Consider the following 16202-nt stretch of genomic DNA (forward strand, 5'->3'; position numbering starts at 1 on the left):
TAAAATAAAATGTCAAGAATGAATACTCTTCTCAAAAACTCTCTTTATAGGCACTTTTAGGGTAACTAAAATAAATTCTCTTTTATTTCAATTTGTTGAGAAACAAGGTGAAGAAAGCTTGCAATATTAACTTTCTTATTTGATTACAAATGTAAAAAAAATTACCAAATCTAAAAGTAAATCTGAAATGAACACGTGATTGCACCATTCAACATAAATATAAAATCAATCATACCATAAGAGACTAGATTTACATTGAGAAGCCATTTCAAAAAAAAAACTCCACTAAAGAACGAGGGCAAGTATATCATTAATCTTCAAAAGAGCAATACACTTCACTTCTCTTCTCCAAATAATACTAGAACTACTTGGAAACCTCAAAGAAACTATGATAAAACAACTATGCCTTGAATCCAATTTATAGCCAAATGGTAAAGGAAAAATCACTAATGTTTTCCCAAAACAAGGGGCCAAAACCACTTCAAAGGGTTAATCCTTCCCTTCAAGCAGTGAGACTTTCTCATTGGATCCCTCCGGAACCGGGTTGGATAAAAATTAACTTCGATGGGGCGTCTTGAGGAAATCCAAGACCTTCTAGCGCAGGTTGTGTAGCCAAGGACTGTAATGGAGTTATTATTGCTATATGCAAGCAACGTTTGGCCCCGGGTACCAATAATGAAGCTGAGGTAAAAGCGGCCTTCTTGGCGGTTCAATTGGCGAAGAAGATAGGTGTGGAAAAATTCCATCTGGAAGGAGACTCCCAAGTAATAACACAGGCCATAATCAAGGGAGAAGCTCAAAATTGGAAGATCGACAGAGAGATCCAATGGATTAGAAATCATCTCAACACTTTCCATGGTCTCAAGGTATCCCACGTCCTTACAGAAGGGAATATTGATGTTGATGTGTGCGCCAACCAGGCCTTTGACTTGCAAGTTGGCGAGCTAATTTTGAACATACACCACCCCAATGGTTAGATCATGGCATCGTTTAAATTTGCCTTGTAGGCAACGTCTAGGATTGTGAGTTGATCAATGAAATGGTGCCACTCAGAGGAAATAAATGCAGGTCAGACACAGTATAGCAATTTCACACTTTGGACGCGCAAAGATATGTAATCTTTCCAAATCTTGGGCGGGTTGGTGATTTTAAACGAGGCATCCACAATAGACCAAATCGGCGGCATAGCTTTGTACCTCCCGTGTGCGATCGCTTGCAGTGTCATATCTATTAAACACTGCTAGCCTCAAAAGGCTTGTATGCATTTACTACTTCGTTGCCAAGGAAGACGAGGTGGTAAAGGCTCGGCTTCTCATATAAGCCATAGATATATAAAGGAGAAGGATAACAAATGAATACAGTTTTTTTACCAGCTGGTTGATTTGCATTTCAACTTTGTGATATTCTGGCCCAAGAGAGAATGGAGCCCAATTTCTCCTTTCAAGCTTCGAGACCGATGATGGCGTTTTGGGGGCAGATCTCGGATGAAAGGTTCGCAAATATCTTCCATTTTGAGAAGAAAGAATTCCTCACCAAGGTTAAGATTGTTTTGGGCGAAGAATACCTGCGAGCGCAATTTAAGTATCGAACCAATGACGAAATAGCATCCATGTTTGCAGCTTGGTGCTTTGAACTTGAAAATAAAGAGTAGGTCAAATGGATTGTGTGTGGTTGTGTCCACGAGGAGTGGTGTGGAGGATTTGACAATTTCCTGAGGATGACATGCAACGTTGCGGGTTTTGTTTGCCCGAATGGGTCTTGGCTTCATGTAAGCGAATTCAGGCCTCCCCTTCGTCCATACCTCCTTTGGAGCACAAATTGCAACAAGGAGGTCCATCGTGCATCTGCACAGATAGGTATGCATGGAGTCAAGGAATATCTGAAGATGTGGGAGAGGCACGAGCTAAAATTGGAGATGGAGAAATGGAATTTGTATGAGGCTAAATCCTCTCACTCAAGTGGGTCTACATCCTCCAAACATAAGCGTGGACGTCCAAGGGGTTTGAACAAGAAGCAATGTCGTGTGGATTGGCTTCCCACCCGAGGACAATGATGGCATTGAAGACCCAGAGGACAGATGGAGCAGGCTGGAGATACCGGTGGGAAAGGCAAGGAAATTGCCACTAATGCCTAACATAGCATGTTAATTAGTTTTGATATATATCTATCAAAAACATTCTATTTTGTTATACAATGCATTGTAAAGACATATAAGATGATTACAAGGACTGGGGAATCTTATCTTTTTGACTTAGTATGTATAGCGAGGGGGAGCCTATTAAAAACTCTGTTGATATTATCTGGATGCTTCGATGTGCGTTTTTTTTGGATGCACAAAAGATGTAATGTTTCTGATTTAGCAATATAATACCACTAACCGATCAAAAAAAAGGGGGACCAAAACCACTTGCAAAAACCCACACCTTGGAGAATGAATAGCCAATAGACATAATAAAATTCTTCAAGTGACTCCTCTTTGGGCATTCTCCCACTTGACATTATACATTGCAATTACATCCAAGAGATACATAACAATAAAATTTAGTGATTGAGGGCAATGGCCTTCTTCACAAAGAGAACTTTTTCGTAGTCACTACCTTCATATGAAAATCTGCAACATTATCTAAAGTGTCAACTTATTCTATACAGGCCTTAAAATTCTCAATCATCTTTCGCACAAAGTGATATTGAACATCAACATTCTTAGTACGAGCATGATACATGGGATTATTGATCAAACATATAGCACTTTGACTGTCACATCCAATCCTCACAATCCTACAATCAAAACCAATGCCAATACCAAGTCTCTATAACCAGACCACCTCCTTAGAGACACGAGTAGCAGCCATATACTCTGTTCCAGTGGTAGACAAAGCAATTGTGGGCTGCCTCTTACTCATCCAACTCACTGCTCCTCCAAACAAAGTAGATATATAGCTACTAGTGAGCCTTTGAGTGTCCAAGTCTACTACCCAATCTAGATCAACAAATCCCTATATGTCCAATGACTTAACCACATCATCAGTACCATGATAAGACAAACATTAATCTGAAGTACCTCACAAATATCTAAACACCCACTTAAAAAAGGTCCAATGCTCTTTACCAAGATTAGACATGAACCTACTCAGATTTCCCCTTGCTTGGGCTATATGTGGTCTAGTGCAGATCATTGCATACATCAAACCCCCGACGACACAAGCATAAGTAACCTTAGACATATCCTCATAATTATCATCAGAACCTAGATAAGTCTAAACTCAACTTAGTACCAACTAGAAATGGAATACTAATTGGCTTACAATCATGCATATTGAACCTCAACAAAATAGTATCAACATACTTAATTTGGCTTAACCAAATCTTTCTGTGGACCCAATCTCTATTGATCTCCACCCCAAGAATATATTTTGCAGCCCCCAAGTCCTTCATATCAAATGTGCCAAAAAGTTGAGCTATGAGTTCTCTAATCATCACCTCATTGTTACCAATAAACATGTCATCAACATACAAGACAATAATTATTATTTGATCATTGCTAACCTCAATATAAACACAATGATCTTCCTCACTCCTCATATAACCCAACTTCAATACAAAAGTATCAAACTTTAGGTACCACACCCTAAGACATTGTTTCAAACCATACAAAGATCTTTTAACCTACAAAGCAATTGTTCTTTCCCTTTCACAACAAAACCATTAGGTTGTCGCATATAAATCTCCTCCTCAAGATCCCCATGCAAGAAAACAGTTTTAACATCCATTTGCTCTATCTAAAAATCACAAGCAGCAACAATAGACAATAAGAATCTAATAGAAGTCAATTTTGCAATCGGAGAAAAAATTTCACAAAAATCAACTCCCTCTCTTTGGGAGTAGCCCTTAGCCACCAATTTGGCCTTGTACCGTTCTAACCAATCATCTACTCCAAACTTCATTTTAAATACCCATTTGCATCCAATGGGCTTCCTTCCTTTGTGCAAACTTACAAGATCCCAAGTGTTACAACTATCCAAAGCCATCAACTCCTTCTACATGGCCTACATCCTAGACTCACTTTTCTCTAAAGAGAGAACCTCCTTGAAGAATCTAGGTTCATCAGAAATGTAATATCCCAATTTTTGGGGTCTCTTGCAGTGTAGTTGGCGCAGACTTTCAAGGTTCATGTCAACTAGTTCAAAGGGGTTTTTCATTGTCACCGGTGTGCTTACATGGTTTATTGAAGATATTTGACACTTACTGGAGCATCTTCAGACAAACCATTTGTACTTACTATTTATAGTGTCAGTTAGATCATCAATTAGGTAAATTTGCACTACTGCTATTTGTGGAGAGTCGATGACTACATAAATTGATAATTTCTTGGTGATTGTTGGTGTTTAAGGGTTTTATTTTAAATAATGTTTAAAAATTAAAGTTAAATTAAATGTTTTACTTTATGTTATTTAATTTAATAAAGTCATCTTATAAAGTAACTTAATATCGACACCCAGGGAGACATAAGGTTTATTTAAAATCAAATTAAAACAGTAATTAGGGTGTTGCTTGACGAGCTTATTTAAATACAAATTTGGAGCTCATTTGAGGTGTGGAAGATTATAATATTTTGTTTCTGGAGAAATCCTTGGGGTTTTGGGGATTGTAGTTTCATCCTTCTGGAGGACGGAAACTATTTTGAAGAAGATTGGCTTCAGTGGTGGAAGATCTACGCAAGTCAATGCAGTGGGATTTACTTAGAATCTCAGGTTGAGTTAACTGGTTTGATTGGTTTGATTGAAGATTTTAAGTAAAGCTTCATATGAAGTTTGAATGTTAAAATTCAGAGATCATTTGGGTTAATAAATCAGAGTTCATTTTTTGAGCTACCTATGTGTGTGCTTATTTCTCCTTTGCTGATCGTTGATTTAAAGAAGGGAAAATTAAATATTTTAGTTGCTGATTATACCAGCCGTATTGTTGTTTTCCAAGAAGCCATTTTCATCATTAAAGTTTTAAGGAAGGGCATTGTTTGTTCGAAGGCTTTAGGATCCTTTGGAAATTCCGACGGAATCACTAGAGCAAAAAGAAGCCAGCAAAGACAAATTTAGGCTATGGAATTTTATAGGAATCATTCATTTTAAGATGATTGTGAAGTGCTTGAGGAAGTCGACCTTTTTAGTGCTAAGTGGGAATTTTGAAAAAGAAATCGCAGATTGGTGGGCATATTTGTGATCATGGAACTCATGTGATGGTCACTAGATGATAAAGGGGATTAGAATAAATTTAAAGAAATCACAGCTCTTTTAATATTCAGTCTATGTGATAAGGACAAAGGACGAAAAGAAAAAACCCAGTTGTCTTTAGTGTCAACGTTAGAATTCAAGAGTTGGATGAAAGACATACTATTTGTCTGTAGTGCCAGCTCAGAAATTTTATGGAGAAATAAGACAAAATCAGAAGAGACAAAGAAAAGAGCCAGCAAAGCAAATAAGGACAAAATAAAGTGAATCGTTGTCTTTGGTAAAAAGGTGACCTGAGAAAAGACCAAGAAGGCTTCTTTAAAACAATCGTGGAGATAGCAAGGTTATGATCCATATAAGACAAAAAATTCAGAAAGGGACAAAAATAAGATTGTACTTAAGACAAAAGATTTATTTGCAATTAGAAATCGGGTTTGGATTAATCTTGGTTGGGTGTCCCTTTTGGCTGTTGCTGAAGCCTCTTGAACTTTGCTGAAGGATTTCTACACTTGGTGGATATGTGAACTGCTCATGCAGATCATTCTTAGCTGCATATGCTTGAAACACAGTACTGAATTCTCTCATAATCTCTGTAAGCTTCAGAAGCAGTATGTATTTGGTATTTCATTATTGCGCTGAGGGAAAATTCTCTGTCAAACAGCAGTAAGCTAGTTGGTTGAGCACTTGTTTAGACTCGCTCATTGATCCTATAATCAGTTAGAATCAAATCTTCAAGTTGGACAGATGTCGTGGGTCTTTCAAAACTTGCCCTCTGCTGAAGCTAATGTGCAACCATTATTTCTTGGCATGGAAGTTCTTTATAACAGCTTGTTATTTTAAGTAGGTATTTGGGCAGAGTGAATGATATTTACAGTTACGACTGCTGAAAAAATCATCAAATCTGAACGAGTTCCTTTCTAGCTAGTTTGACTATACTGTTGATACAAATATCACTCAAAGGAGGCAACAGAGTTGCTGCTGTGTGTTTCTGAGTGCAGCAACAGTGTTTTCAGACTATCTTGAGGTTAGCAACTTAAATTACCGTCTTTGTAATATCACTTCACTTTTTGCTAAATCAAAATCTATCATTTATGTTGTGTGGAAATTTATTGTTGTTCAATGCAAGCTTAACATACTTCCTATGATAAGAAATTTGCAATGATTAAACACCTATTCCATTGTCAAACCAAATCTGTGTAAGCAAACTATAAAAAATCTGTTTGACAAAATATCTCAAAGAGGGCAAGGCAAAAAAACATTAGTGGCAAACCAGGTAGGACACTACAAGAAATCTGGTGGGTTATACCTGTGAACTTGATTACATTGCCTTGTGGACCTCCTCAAGGTAGGAGTAATGGGCTTAAATTGTTCATCTCCCTTTGTGTGCTCATCCTTCACATCATCTAAACTCTTTGAAACCTCATTTTCTTTTTGATCCTCAAATTCATCTAACTGTTCTTCCAAAGTGTGCATCTTCCTACATCTCAATCTTTGTTTCGAAAGGTGCTATCTTTGTCTTCTCCATTGGTTGTTCTTCACCTAAGTAAAGCTCTAAACTCCCTGAAAATAACATCTCTAGAAAAGATCATTTTTCGGGTTAGAGGATTCCAAAGATTATAACCTTTTACATTCTCACTGTAACCAACGAAGATGCATTTCTAAACTTTTGGATCCAGTTAAAATCGCTTCTCCTAAGGCACATAAACAAAAGCCTCACAACCAACAAACCTTAACTATGCAAATAAAGGCTTTCTACCTATCAAGACTTCATCAGGATTTTTGTCAATAAGACTAAACAAGGAGATCTATTAATCAAATAACAAGCAATACCAATAGCTTCTATCCAAAAGCATCTATCAAGCTTAGCACCACTTAACATGCTCCTAGCTCTTTCCATTATGGTTTGGTTCATTCTTTATGTTCAAGTAATTGCATATTTTATTAAATGAATGAAGATGTACATTGTAATGTCCCCTTCTCCGCAGTGATTAGTTCAGTGATCCATTGGCCTATTCCGGATGTTAATGCATGATAGCTTCGGTAAGATAACTGATTGAATGAGAGATAAATGAAGTCTCTCATTCAATCATTTATCATATCGATAATTATGATGAAAAACCATAAAGCAATTAATTCTTCATTTAATAGCCATTCTACATTTGCATATAATTAACCTATTTAGTTCGATCAAATCCTTAACATCGATAATCATACTATATCATTGTTTATGTTCATCGATTACTCAATCATGCTAATGCATTCCGATTTGTATCGATTAACATAATTGGTAATAAACAAATGATTAATCAAACACCGATTGATATCAGGTTATATGTGCACCGATTAAATATCAGGTGGCATGATAAAGTTACACCGATAGTTATCGGTTGTTAAGCATACGCCGATAGTTATCGACTGTTAAGGTTAAGCATACGTCGATAGTCATCGGCTGTTAAGATTATGCATACGTCGATAGTCATCAGGTGTTAAAGTATAAACATATACCGGTTGGCATTGGTAATTAATATGCATTGTTTGTTATTAACAACGAGGCACGATCAAGTAATGTCTTGATCAGTCATGACCGATCAAGGCATTGCTTGATCATACCCCACTTGTTATATATATATATATATATATATATATATATATATATATCGAAAGGTATTCGTGAGAAAGGACATAGAAAAATAACAAATGCCCCTCTCACCTGCCACATAAAAGAAGATAGTCAAATTCATATGTTAACTCAGGAATATATAGAACAAGATAATATTAAATAGAATATAACTTGCATATTGAATGTAAATTGAACATCATTTACATGGTATGAGAGCTATAGTTAAATCAAACCTGAGGCTGTTCAACTTTACGTAAAATTTAAATCAAGCATATATTCAAAATCACAATCCTATCAATGGCTAGCGCTATCAGATTTGAAGACAGACTTGCAGGAGGTGATGACTTCTCCGCATGGAAATTCAGAATTCAAATGATTCTAAAAGAAAATAAAGTTGAATCATTTGTAAAAATTGAAACTGAAGAACCTGAGACTAAACCTGACAAAGCAATCTGGAGAGAAGGAAATGATAAGTCTATCAAAATGATAGTTGATGGGGTGAGGAACAACATTATGCCCATTACAAGGAAGCATGAAACAGCCTTCAATATGTTCAAAGCACTTGAAGATGCTTTTGAGATATCTAATGCCAGTAGAACCTTGGCTCTAAAAAGAGAAATAAATCACATAGCCATGACAAAAGGAGAATCAGTCAATGCCTACTTCATGCGAATATCTGACCTAAGGGATGAACTGGCAACCCTTGGATATGAGATCCAAAGCAAAGAATTAACCCTCATTGCACTAGATGGGTTGCCTAGCATATGGGAAACATCCGTCCAAGGCATCAGTGCAAGGGATAACTTTCCAAAATTCGATAGGCTGAAGGCTGACTGTCTCCAAGAGGAATCAAGGCAAAATAAGAAAGGGATCAAAGTTATGAAGGGATTTTCATTGGGAAAAGAAAATGATGATGCTTAGAAACACAAAAGTATAAAATAATTTATGCTCCTGTGCTTGCTCTTCCTGATTTAGAAAAGTATTTTGAGGTAAAAATTGGTGCCGGTGAATATGCTATGGGTGTTGCCTTACTTGAATGTGGTAAACCTATCTGTTACGATTCCAAGATTTTTACTTCAGCAATAAGATCATATCCAACGTATGGTAAAGAATTATATACACTAGTTCAAGCCATTAAAAGATAGGGACAATACTTATTCAGTAAAGAAACTATAGTGCATGCTGATCATCAACCACTACAACATTTACAAGCACAAAATAAATTACAACAAGCAAGACACCACAAAAGGATAGGATTCTTACAACAAATTTGTTAGGTGATCAGATATAAAAAGGGAAGTAGGCATGTGGTGGCAGATATGCTATCTAGACCACCTAATTCTAAAACAATTTCAATATGGCTCTAGCGACACAAATAGAGCCTTTTACAAAAGAGACCTACATTGAAGAGTATGTAAGTGATGAAGACTTTAGAAAGAAGTTCAAAGAACGTTAGACTTAAGGAATTGTAAAGAGCAATGGATTTCTATCTCAAGGAGGGTTTGCTTTACAAGGTAGAAAAACTATTTGTGCCAATGGCTCAAAGGCTTCTTTTGATGGAGGTGCATACCTCCAAAGAACCTTGGTGTTGGTAAAACATTTATTCATTTGCAAAGATATGTATTAGTAAGTGTTATCACAAAAGCTCACCCTTGTTGAGCTATCAACCCAGCAACCATGTGAAACATGGAAACAACCCCGAAGTGTGGGACCTTGCGCAAGGGGGTTGAATCTCCGGAGAACGCCGGCTTCCTTCTCCATCAAGGTGTAGGTGTTGAACCAACTCAACACTGCAAAACTAACTCCTAGGGCTATCCTAACAAATTGCAGAGGAAAAGGGAAGAGAGAAATGCTTAAAATGAAAGGAGGTGATGCACCAAGATAAGAGATTGTTCCTCTCCCCACCCGAAATGGCACAAGGAATCAACTGAAATACCCAAGAGATGCACAAACTTCAGTTGTATGAGTGACCCAAACGCATGAATGGAGGTTAGAATTTGCTAAGTGTCAAGGGGGGAGAAAGATTCCCACAAGTCACACTCAGAAAAACAAGTTAACACAGCATATATGGAAAGTCAGAATTCGCTAAGTGTCAAGAGGGGAGAAGGATTCCCACAAGTCACACTCAGAAAAACAAGTTAACAGAGCATATATGGAGAGAAGAGCCACAAAACATACACTTATGATGAAGAAAAGGAAACATACAAAACATGCATAAGTTGAAGGAAGGCAAGAATGTAATTTCAATTCATTCAAAGGCCAAAGGCCAAACTTACAATTGCAGAAATGCAAAAATAATTACAAGTCTTCAAGAGAAGAGAAAGAGCATAGGAAAGCTCAAGGCAGCAGGGAGAGAACCCTTTACAATGAGGCTTAACAGCCTTTATAAAGAAAAATGGTTACAAGAGTGATCATGACCCCTATATCTCAATCTGGGAGTGCAGGGAAGTGCATGCACTTGACTTCTATACATGCAAGCAACCTAGTCATGCCCACAAAAGGCAACCCTGAGAAGGGTGGATTGACTGACCTTCCAAAGTCAGAGTATGCAAACATGACATAAGTCATTACAACAAGCATGGCCCCGTACCTCTCTTGATGGAAATCCTGCCAAAAACATTAAATGCACCCCTGTGGCTCCACAAAAGAAGGTGCATAAGTCACCCAAGTTGTCGAAGCATTTAAAGTTTTGAGTGTTGATCACACCATCCGGAAGGGTTGCCAGCCGAAAAGAAGTCTGGGGACTTCGGAAACCCAAGAACTCGGATTCCCGAAGTGGGGAAGACAAGGAAAGAACTTCAGAACCTCGGGGGTTCGGGGTTCCGGAAAGGAGAAAGGAGAGCAGCAGGGAACTTCAGAACCTCGGGGTTCCGGAGCACTAAAAAAAGGGCTAAGGAAGGAACTTCAGAACCTCGGGGTTCCGGAGTTCCAAGAAGGAAGAAGGGAAGCAAAGGAAGAGAACTTCAGAACCTTGGGGTTCTGGAGTTCGGGAGAAAGGAAGGAAGAAAGGCTAGGAGGGAACTTCGGAACCTCGGGGTTTCGGGGTTCCGGAGAAGGCAAGGGAAAGGAACTTCGGGGTTCCAAAGTTCCGAGAAAGGGAAGAAGAAGTGAAAGGAACTTTGGAACCTTGAGGTTCCAGAGTTCCAGGGAACAGAAGAGAAAGGGAAAGAAAGAGAGGAACTTCGGAAACTCGGGTTTCAAGAAAAGAAAGGAGAGGCAGCAAAGGGAAGGAACTTCGGAACTTCAGGGTTCCAGAGTTCCGGAGAAAGAAGAAAATGAAGAGGGAACTTCGGAACCTCGGGGTTACGGAGTTACGGGGAAGAAGAATAGGAGAAGGCAAAGGGAAAGAACCTCGGAACCTCGGGGTTCCGAGGAAGGAAGAAAAGGCCAGGGGAGGAACTTCCTTCAGTCAAGGCAACACTTCACACTTCATGATTCTTCTGCTTTCTCCTTGATCAACTAGGGCAGCGCTGGTCCATGGATCGTATCTCTGATCGGTTCTTACTAACGGACCAAGGGTGTCATAAAATGACAACAGTAAGTAGCAAGGTTCATTAGAAGTTGCAAATTTTGTTGCATTCGCAAATCTAAGACAAGAATAAAAAGATTGCCTAAAGAGTAATGGGCATGGTTACTTGTTTGTAGTAGTTGATAGATTCAGTAAAATGTGTATACTAACTCCTTGCAAAAAGACTATCACAGGTAAAGAACCTGCTGAAATGTTCTTCTCTAATGTAAGGCTGCAATTTTGAAGTTCCTAAGTCCATTGTTTTAGATAAAGATACAAGATTTGTTGGTAAATTTTGGTCCAATTTGTGGAGCATTATAGATATAAGGCCCAGAAAGACTACTGCTTTTCACCCACAGACAGACGGACATGCAAAGTTGGTCAACAAAGTTGTAAGGTCAATTTAATGGTTAAAGCCTAAAAGCATTGGTAATAGACCAATCTACCCTTTTATTATTTCTGTTAAGTATCAAAGTTTCAAAGTGTCAGAAGAATTGGAGTATGCTCTTTTCCTGTGCCTAAGCACTTTGAAAAATCAGAAACATCTCCATACTCAGACTACTGTAATCCTACTTCCAAGGATTGAATACAAAATTTCTGTGCAACTCCCAAAATGGTGTGGTGAAATACAAAGATTAAATCACACAAAAAAATTGTATTTAGTCTTTGAAATAGCGTTATATGTGTGTGTGTGTGTGTGCTGCCATCCCCTGCCATCCCAAAATATGTCCCCCCTGGACTGCATTCCCCGAAAAGAATCCCACCAGCACCTCCCATCCCCATCATCAAAACACTCTGGAAAATAAATTCAACCTCTTTCCAAAGTTATTTAAACATAGTGTATTAATATATTTATTTTTCTGAATTTCATGTCTATGTGAATATTTTTTATTTCTGCCATCTCCCAGTTAGCCCCATGCTCACTTTTTGGGAAAAATGCATCCCCATCCCAAATCCCATCTCCCATACCAATCCCTGTCTCCTTGTTTCCCTGCTTTGATTCCCAGATGCAGGAAAACCTCGTTTCAACTGTCAGATTTAAGTATGTGAATCAGGTAGTAGATGATACTTCCACCCAGACTACTTAAACTTGGACTGTATGCAAAGACTATGCTGTGCAGACACCACAAATACAATTTCTGATATTACAGTTCCCTGTCTGTTCCTGTTATTCATTTAATTGATGAAATAATGGGTGACAAAACTTCTATATTACAAAAAAATGAAATCCAAACCAAATATAATTTTGGAACAGAAACCTTAAAGTTTATTTTTCTGGGAACATATCTATTTTATTCAACGATCATATTACCTTAAATAAAAGGCCCAAAAATTTGAGTTCAAGAACGTCCACTTTCTCTGGATCTAATCTCTGCTGCTTAAGTTTCTCTGCTCCATGAAGAGGATCAAAAAGAGAATACAATTGCTGCATTACACAAATAGAATCTCATCATAACAATAAGATGTGAAGGGATCACCAGTTTGACTGAGTTGATCTCAGTGGAAGAAATGCACTATTATTTTAAAAAGCCATTTATAAAAGGTCAGGATAAAGTCATTTCTCGAATGACCAAGCATATAAATATATAACCCTTAACAATAAAGATGAATTTCATCAAAGGAACTGTGTTACTTGTGCAGCAGAGGGCATTTAAACCCCATACCATTAGATCTTCAAACTGCAGGAAATACCAAGCACGAATAGTATACTCAATTCGCTTGCACAATTTCAAAAACTCTGCCCTGTCAGACTCCATCTCTGCAAAAGAAGTACAGGAAATTCAACTCAAGATACACTATTCCCTTCAACACAAATCCTAGTCAAGCCCTTGTAATATTCAAGATAAATGCACAATACTGTACAATATGAATCCTTCAATCTTAAAAGATAAAAACCCAAGGCACTTAAATTGAGATGGCTGTGACAGATATGCATCTATAGTCATCTCAAGCTACTATTAATTCACATCACTAATTCTTCAAGACATTAAGGTCGTTATCTGCACCATTTGAGCTTTGAAAATTGACTGGAATAGTAAATATCTTCAGACACTAGAGAGGGTATATAGACTATTATATTCTGACAGCCCTACCTGCAGCAACCCTCACAACATCAACATATATTGCAACATCCAAACAAACTTAGCCACAGCAAATCACCCATAAGCCATAAACACTAGACCTGCAAGGTGTAGACACGTATCCAGCACCATTGGCACAATGAAAAATTTTGGAGGTAAGAGATTAATGCATTAGGAACATCAAAAAATGAACAATGTAATCATCTATATGTGTTGGATGAATAGAAGCAAATTCACCTAATCAAAATAGAATTGCTTAATTTACTGTGTGTTTGTACATAGGTTGCACACCTGCTGCGACAGCTACAAACACTACCGATTGGAATATTTAGATTTCTGACAATATCAACTAAATATGTCAACTTCTTCACAATAAGAATAACTCCGTGAAGGCTAAACCAATTGCACCCAAAAACTCACTTAGATGATAGAAGATTGCTTTGATTCTAGGCTTAACATTTCTCAGATGATTTCAGCTTTGCATAAGCACATCAAAATTTTGACCTGTGCCCCTAAACGAAGTTCCTTCAAGACTTAATTTGCTGCATGTAAGCTGAAAAATTGACTTGCTGGAAATTCTTCTGAAAGCAATGGAAAACAGACATTCTGTGGCAATAACTAGAATGGCATTTCAAGGCAGTAATACCCAATAATATAACACCGCAGTAGGAAAAAACTCCAAACTTTAGAAACACATCTAATGCAACCTAAGAAGTATATGCATTCATACAAGAAAGAATATTAGAGCAAGGTAAGGTAAGTGTTTCAGGCATTTTGTAAATATTTTGAATGGAAAAGTTAAGAATACTGATTGGCTTATGTAAATAAAAAATTTAAAGACTAATATGTAATTAGAAAAGTAAATGTCATATTGGGAATATCTGAAACTGAATGTAATTGTATCCATCTTCCCTGATATAAGGCTGATCGCAGGACATCATAAAGATTCTTCGATCTAGTTTTGAACCCTTACAATCTGAGAAAAAACTTCTACCGTACCCTGAATCGATCTGAAAATGTCATGCCTTGCTTTGTCCTATTCTTTGATCCTACATTCATTCCGGTGTGGAAAAAACTTTGCTCGGTACACGGAAATGGGACCATTTGGCCTTCATTGTTTTCAGTGCTGGGAGGACTCCTGTGATGTTGTAATGTTTGTTCCCCATGTCATCCGGATTGCTTAAGCAAGAGGTGCTTCTCCGCCCACTATATATTGCAAACCAGGGTGATAGCCTGTGGATGTTTATGACCAGGGTAGTAACCTGAACGAGTGCAAGAAATGTGTGGTGTGAATTTGGGGGCTAAACCTCACCAGCTCGTAATCAAATCTAAACATTGTTGTCAATTACACGTTTGATTTCTGTGAGTATCATGCACGTGTTCATATTTTCTAATCTGGACGACTGTAAGAAAAGTGTGGTGTAAATTTGGGCTCTGAGCCTCACCGCAGCTCAAAATCAAATCTGAACACGCTTGCCCGTTACATGTTTGATTTCTGTGTGTATGATGCACAAGTTCAGATTTACTAACTTAGATGACTGCAGGAAAAATGTGGTGCGAATTTGGGCCCTTAGCCTTCCAAGCTCAGAATCAAATGATTCAAATCTGAACATGGTTGTTGATTACATGTTTGATTTCTATGTCTAATTCAAGTGTTCATATTTAATATAGCCTAGATGACTGTTAAAAAAGCGTGGTATGGATTTCGGCCCTGAGCCTCAGCAGTTCATGACCCAATTTGAACATGGTCGTCGATTACAGGTTTGATTTATGTGTCTATGATGCAAGTGTTCATAGGTAGTTATGTTCTATGCGCATCCTATCAGAAGTATGGAATGGACTACAACTTTTAGCACAATTCATCCTGTGAGAATATGTTGGACAATTACGCCACAACCGTAGGCATCAAGTCCTAATGATAATTGAATCATAATACAATCCCTTCTTTCCTCCTAAATTGTAAGGGAAACTTAGTATCTTCTAAAAGAAAACCCAACATTTGCATTATTTTCTTCAAATTCAAAGAAAACAGGAAAGCCGAAACCCACCCAACACATGAAAACAGATAACTCCTCTAAACTTTAGGTGAAATAACAGAGAGGATAAAAAAGATTTAATGAAATATACCTATAAGATAAGCCAATCTCATGATGAGTTTGGGCTTCATAGTATTGATGACAGCCTCTCGTTCCAGACGAATAACTTCCTTCTTCTTGTCAGCCATATTGCCTGTGAAAAGAAACCTTTACTCGGTACTCACGCCCCGATTCAAATCCCAATTTGATTTGCACTTCTGAATTCGCGTAGGTCCGCGTTGTGAAGGTATAATCTGGAATGAACAAGTGAAGCCACGTACAGGTGGAATTTTGCTTTTGAGATGGACTCGGCTTGGACTTATCAAAATACTGTTGAGTGCCGTTGTTATGGCCCGACAAAGGAGCGGTCGCCGTCATCGTCATTCAACTTTCTACCTAATGAATGAATCAAGATTTTTAATGACCTCCCTTTGGTAAGGGAGAGTAATTGTTAGTACTTTGTTTGGTACATTGTTTCATAGGTTTAAAAACTAGCAATTGCATCTTGGTGTACAATCAGTACGCCAAAGAGGTGTGAAAAGGTCAAAGAGGGAGTTTTTGGTCTATCTTTTGCATACATTTGTGTCGTGCATGAAGTAGTTGGTAGGGCATTTAGAAAATGATGTTTGTGTGACAAAGGTCTCATTGGAGAAGTAATGCATTCACTTAAAGGATCTAAATAGAATTGAAGAA

The 16202-nt window shown here is 37.8% G+C and overlaps 1 protein-coding gene across 2 annotated transcripts in view; it reads right to left on the reverse strand.

The window, feature by feature from the left end:
• LOC131070775 (uncharacterized) overlaps positions 1–15845 on the reverse strand; it is a 130896-nt gene extending 115051 nt beyond the window's left edge. The window contains exons 1-3 of one of the 2 annotated variants that reach the window (XM_058006422.2): positions 15562–15844; positions 13018–13112; positions 12666–12779 (exon numbers count right to left, since the gene is read on the reverse strand). In XM_058006422.2, the coding sequence (XP_057862405.1) occupies positions 12666–12779; positions 13018–13112; positions 15562–15658 (306 nt within the window). In that variant the 5' untranslated portion in view covers positions 15659–15844. Of the gene's footprint in view, positions 1–12665; positions 12780–13017; positions 13113–15561 lie in introns of both variants that reach the window. The other variant, XM_058006428.2, reaches the window with a different exon arrangement.
• Between the last annotated feature and the right edge of the window lie 357 nt (positions 15846–16202).

This window comes from Cryptomeria japonica, chromosome 9 (genome assembly GCF_030272615.1).
Source record: "Cryptomeria japonica chromosome 9, Sugi_1.0, whole genome shotgun sequence".
NCBI lineage: Eukaryota > Viridiplantae > Streptophyta > Pinopsida > Cupressales > Cupressaceae > Cryptomeria > Cryptomeria japonica.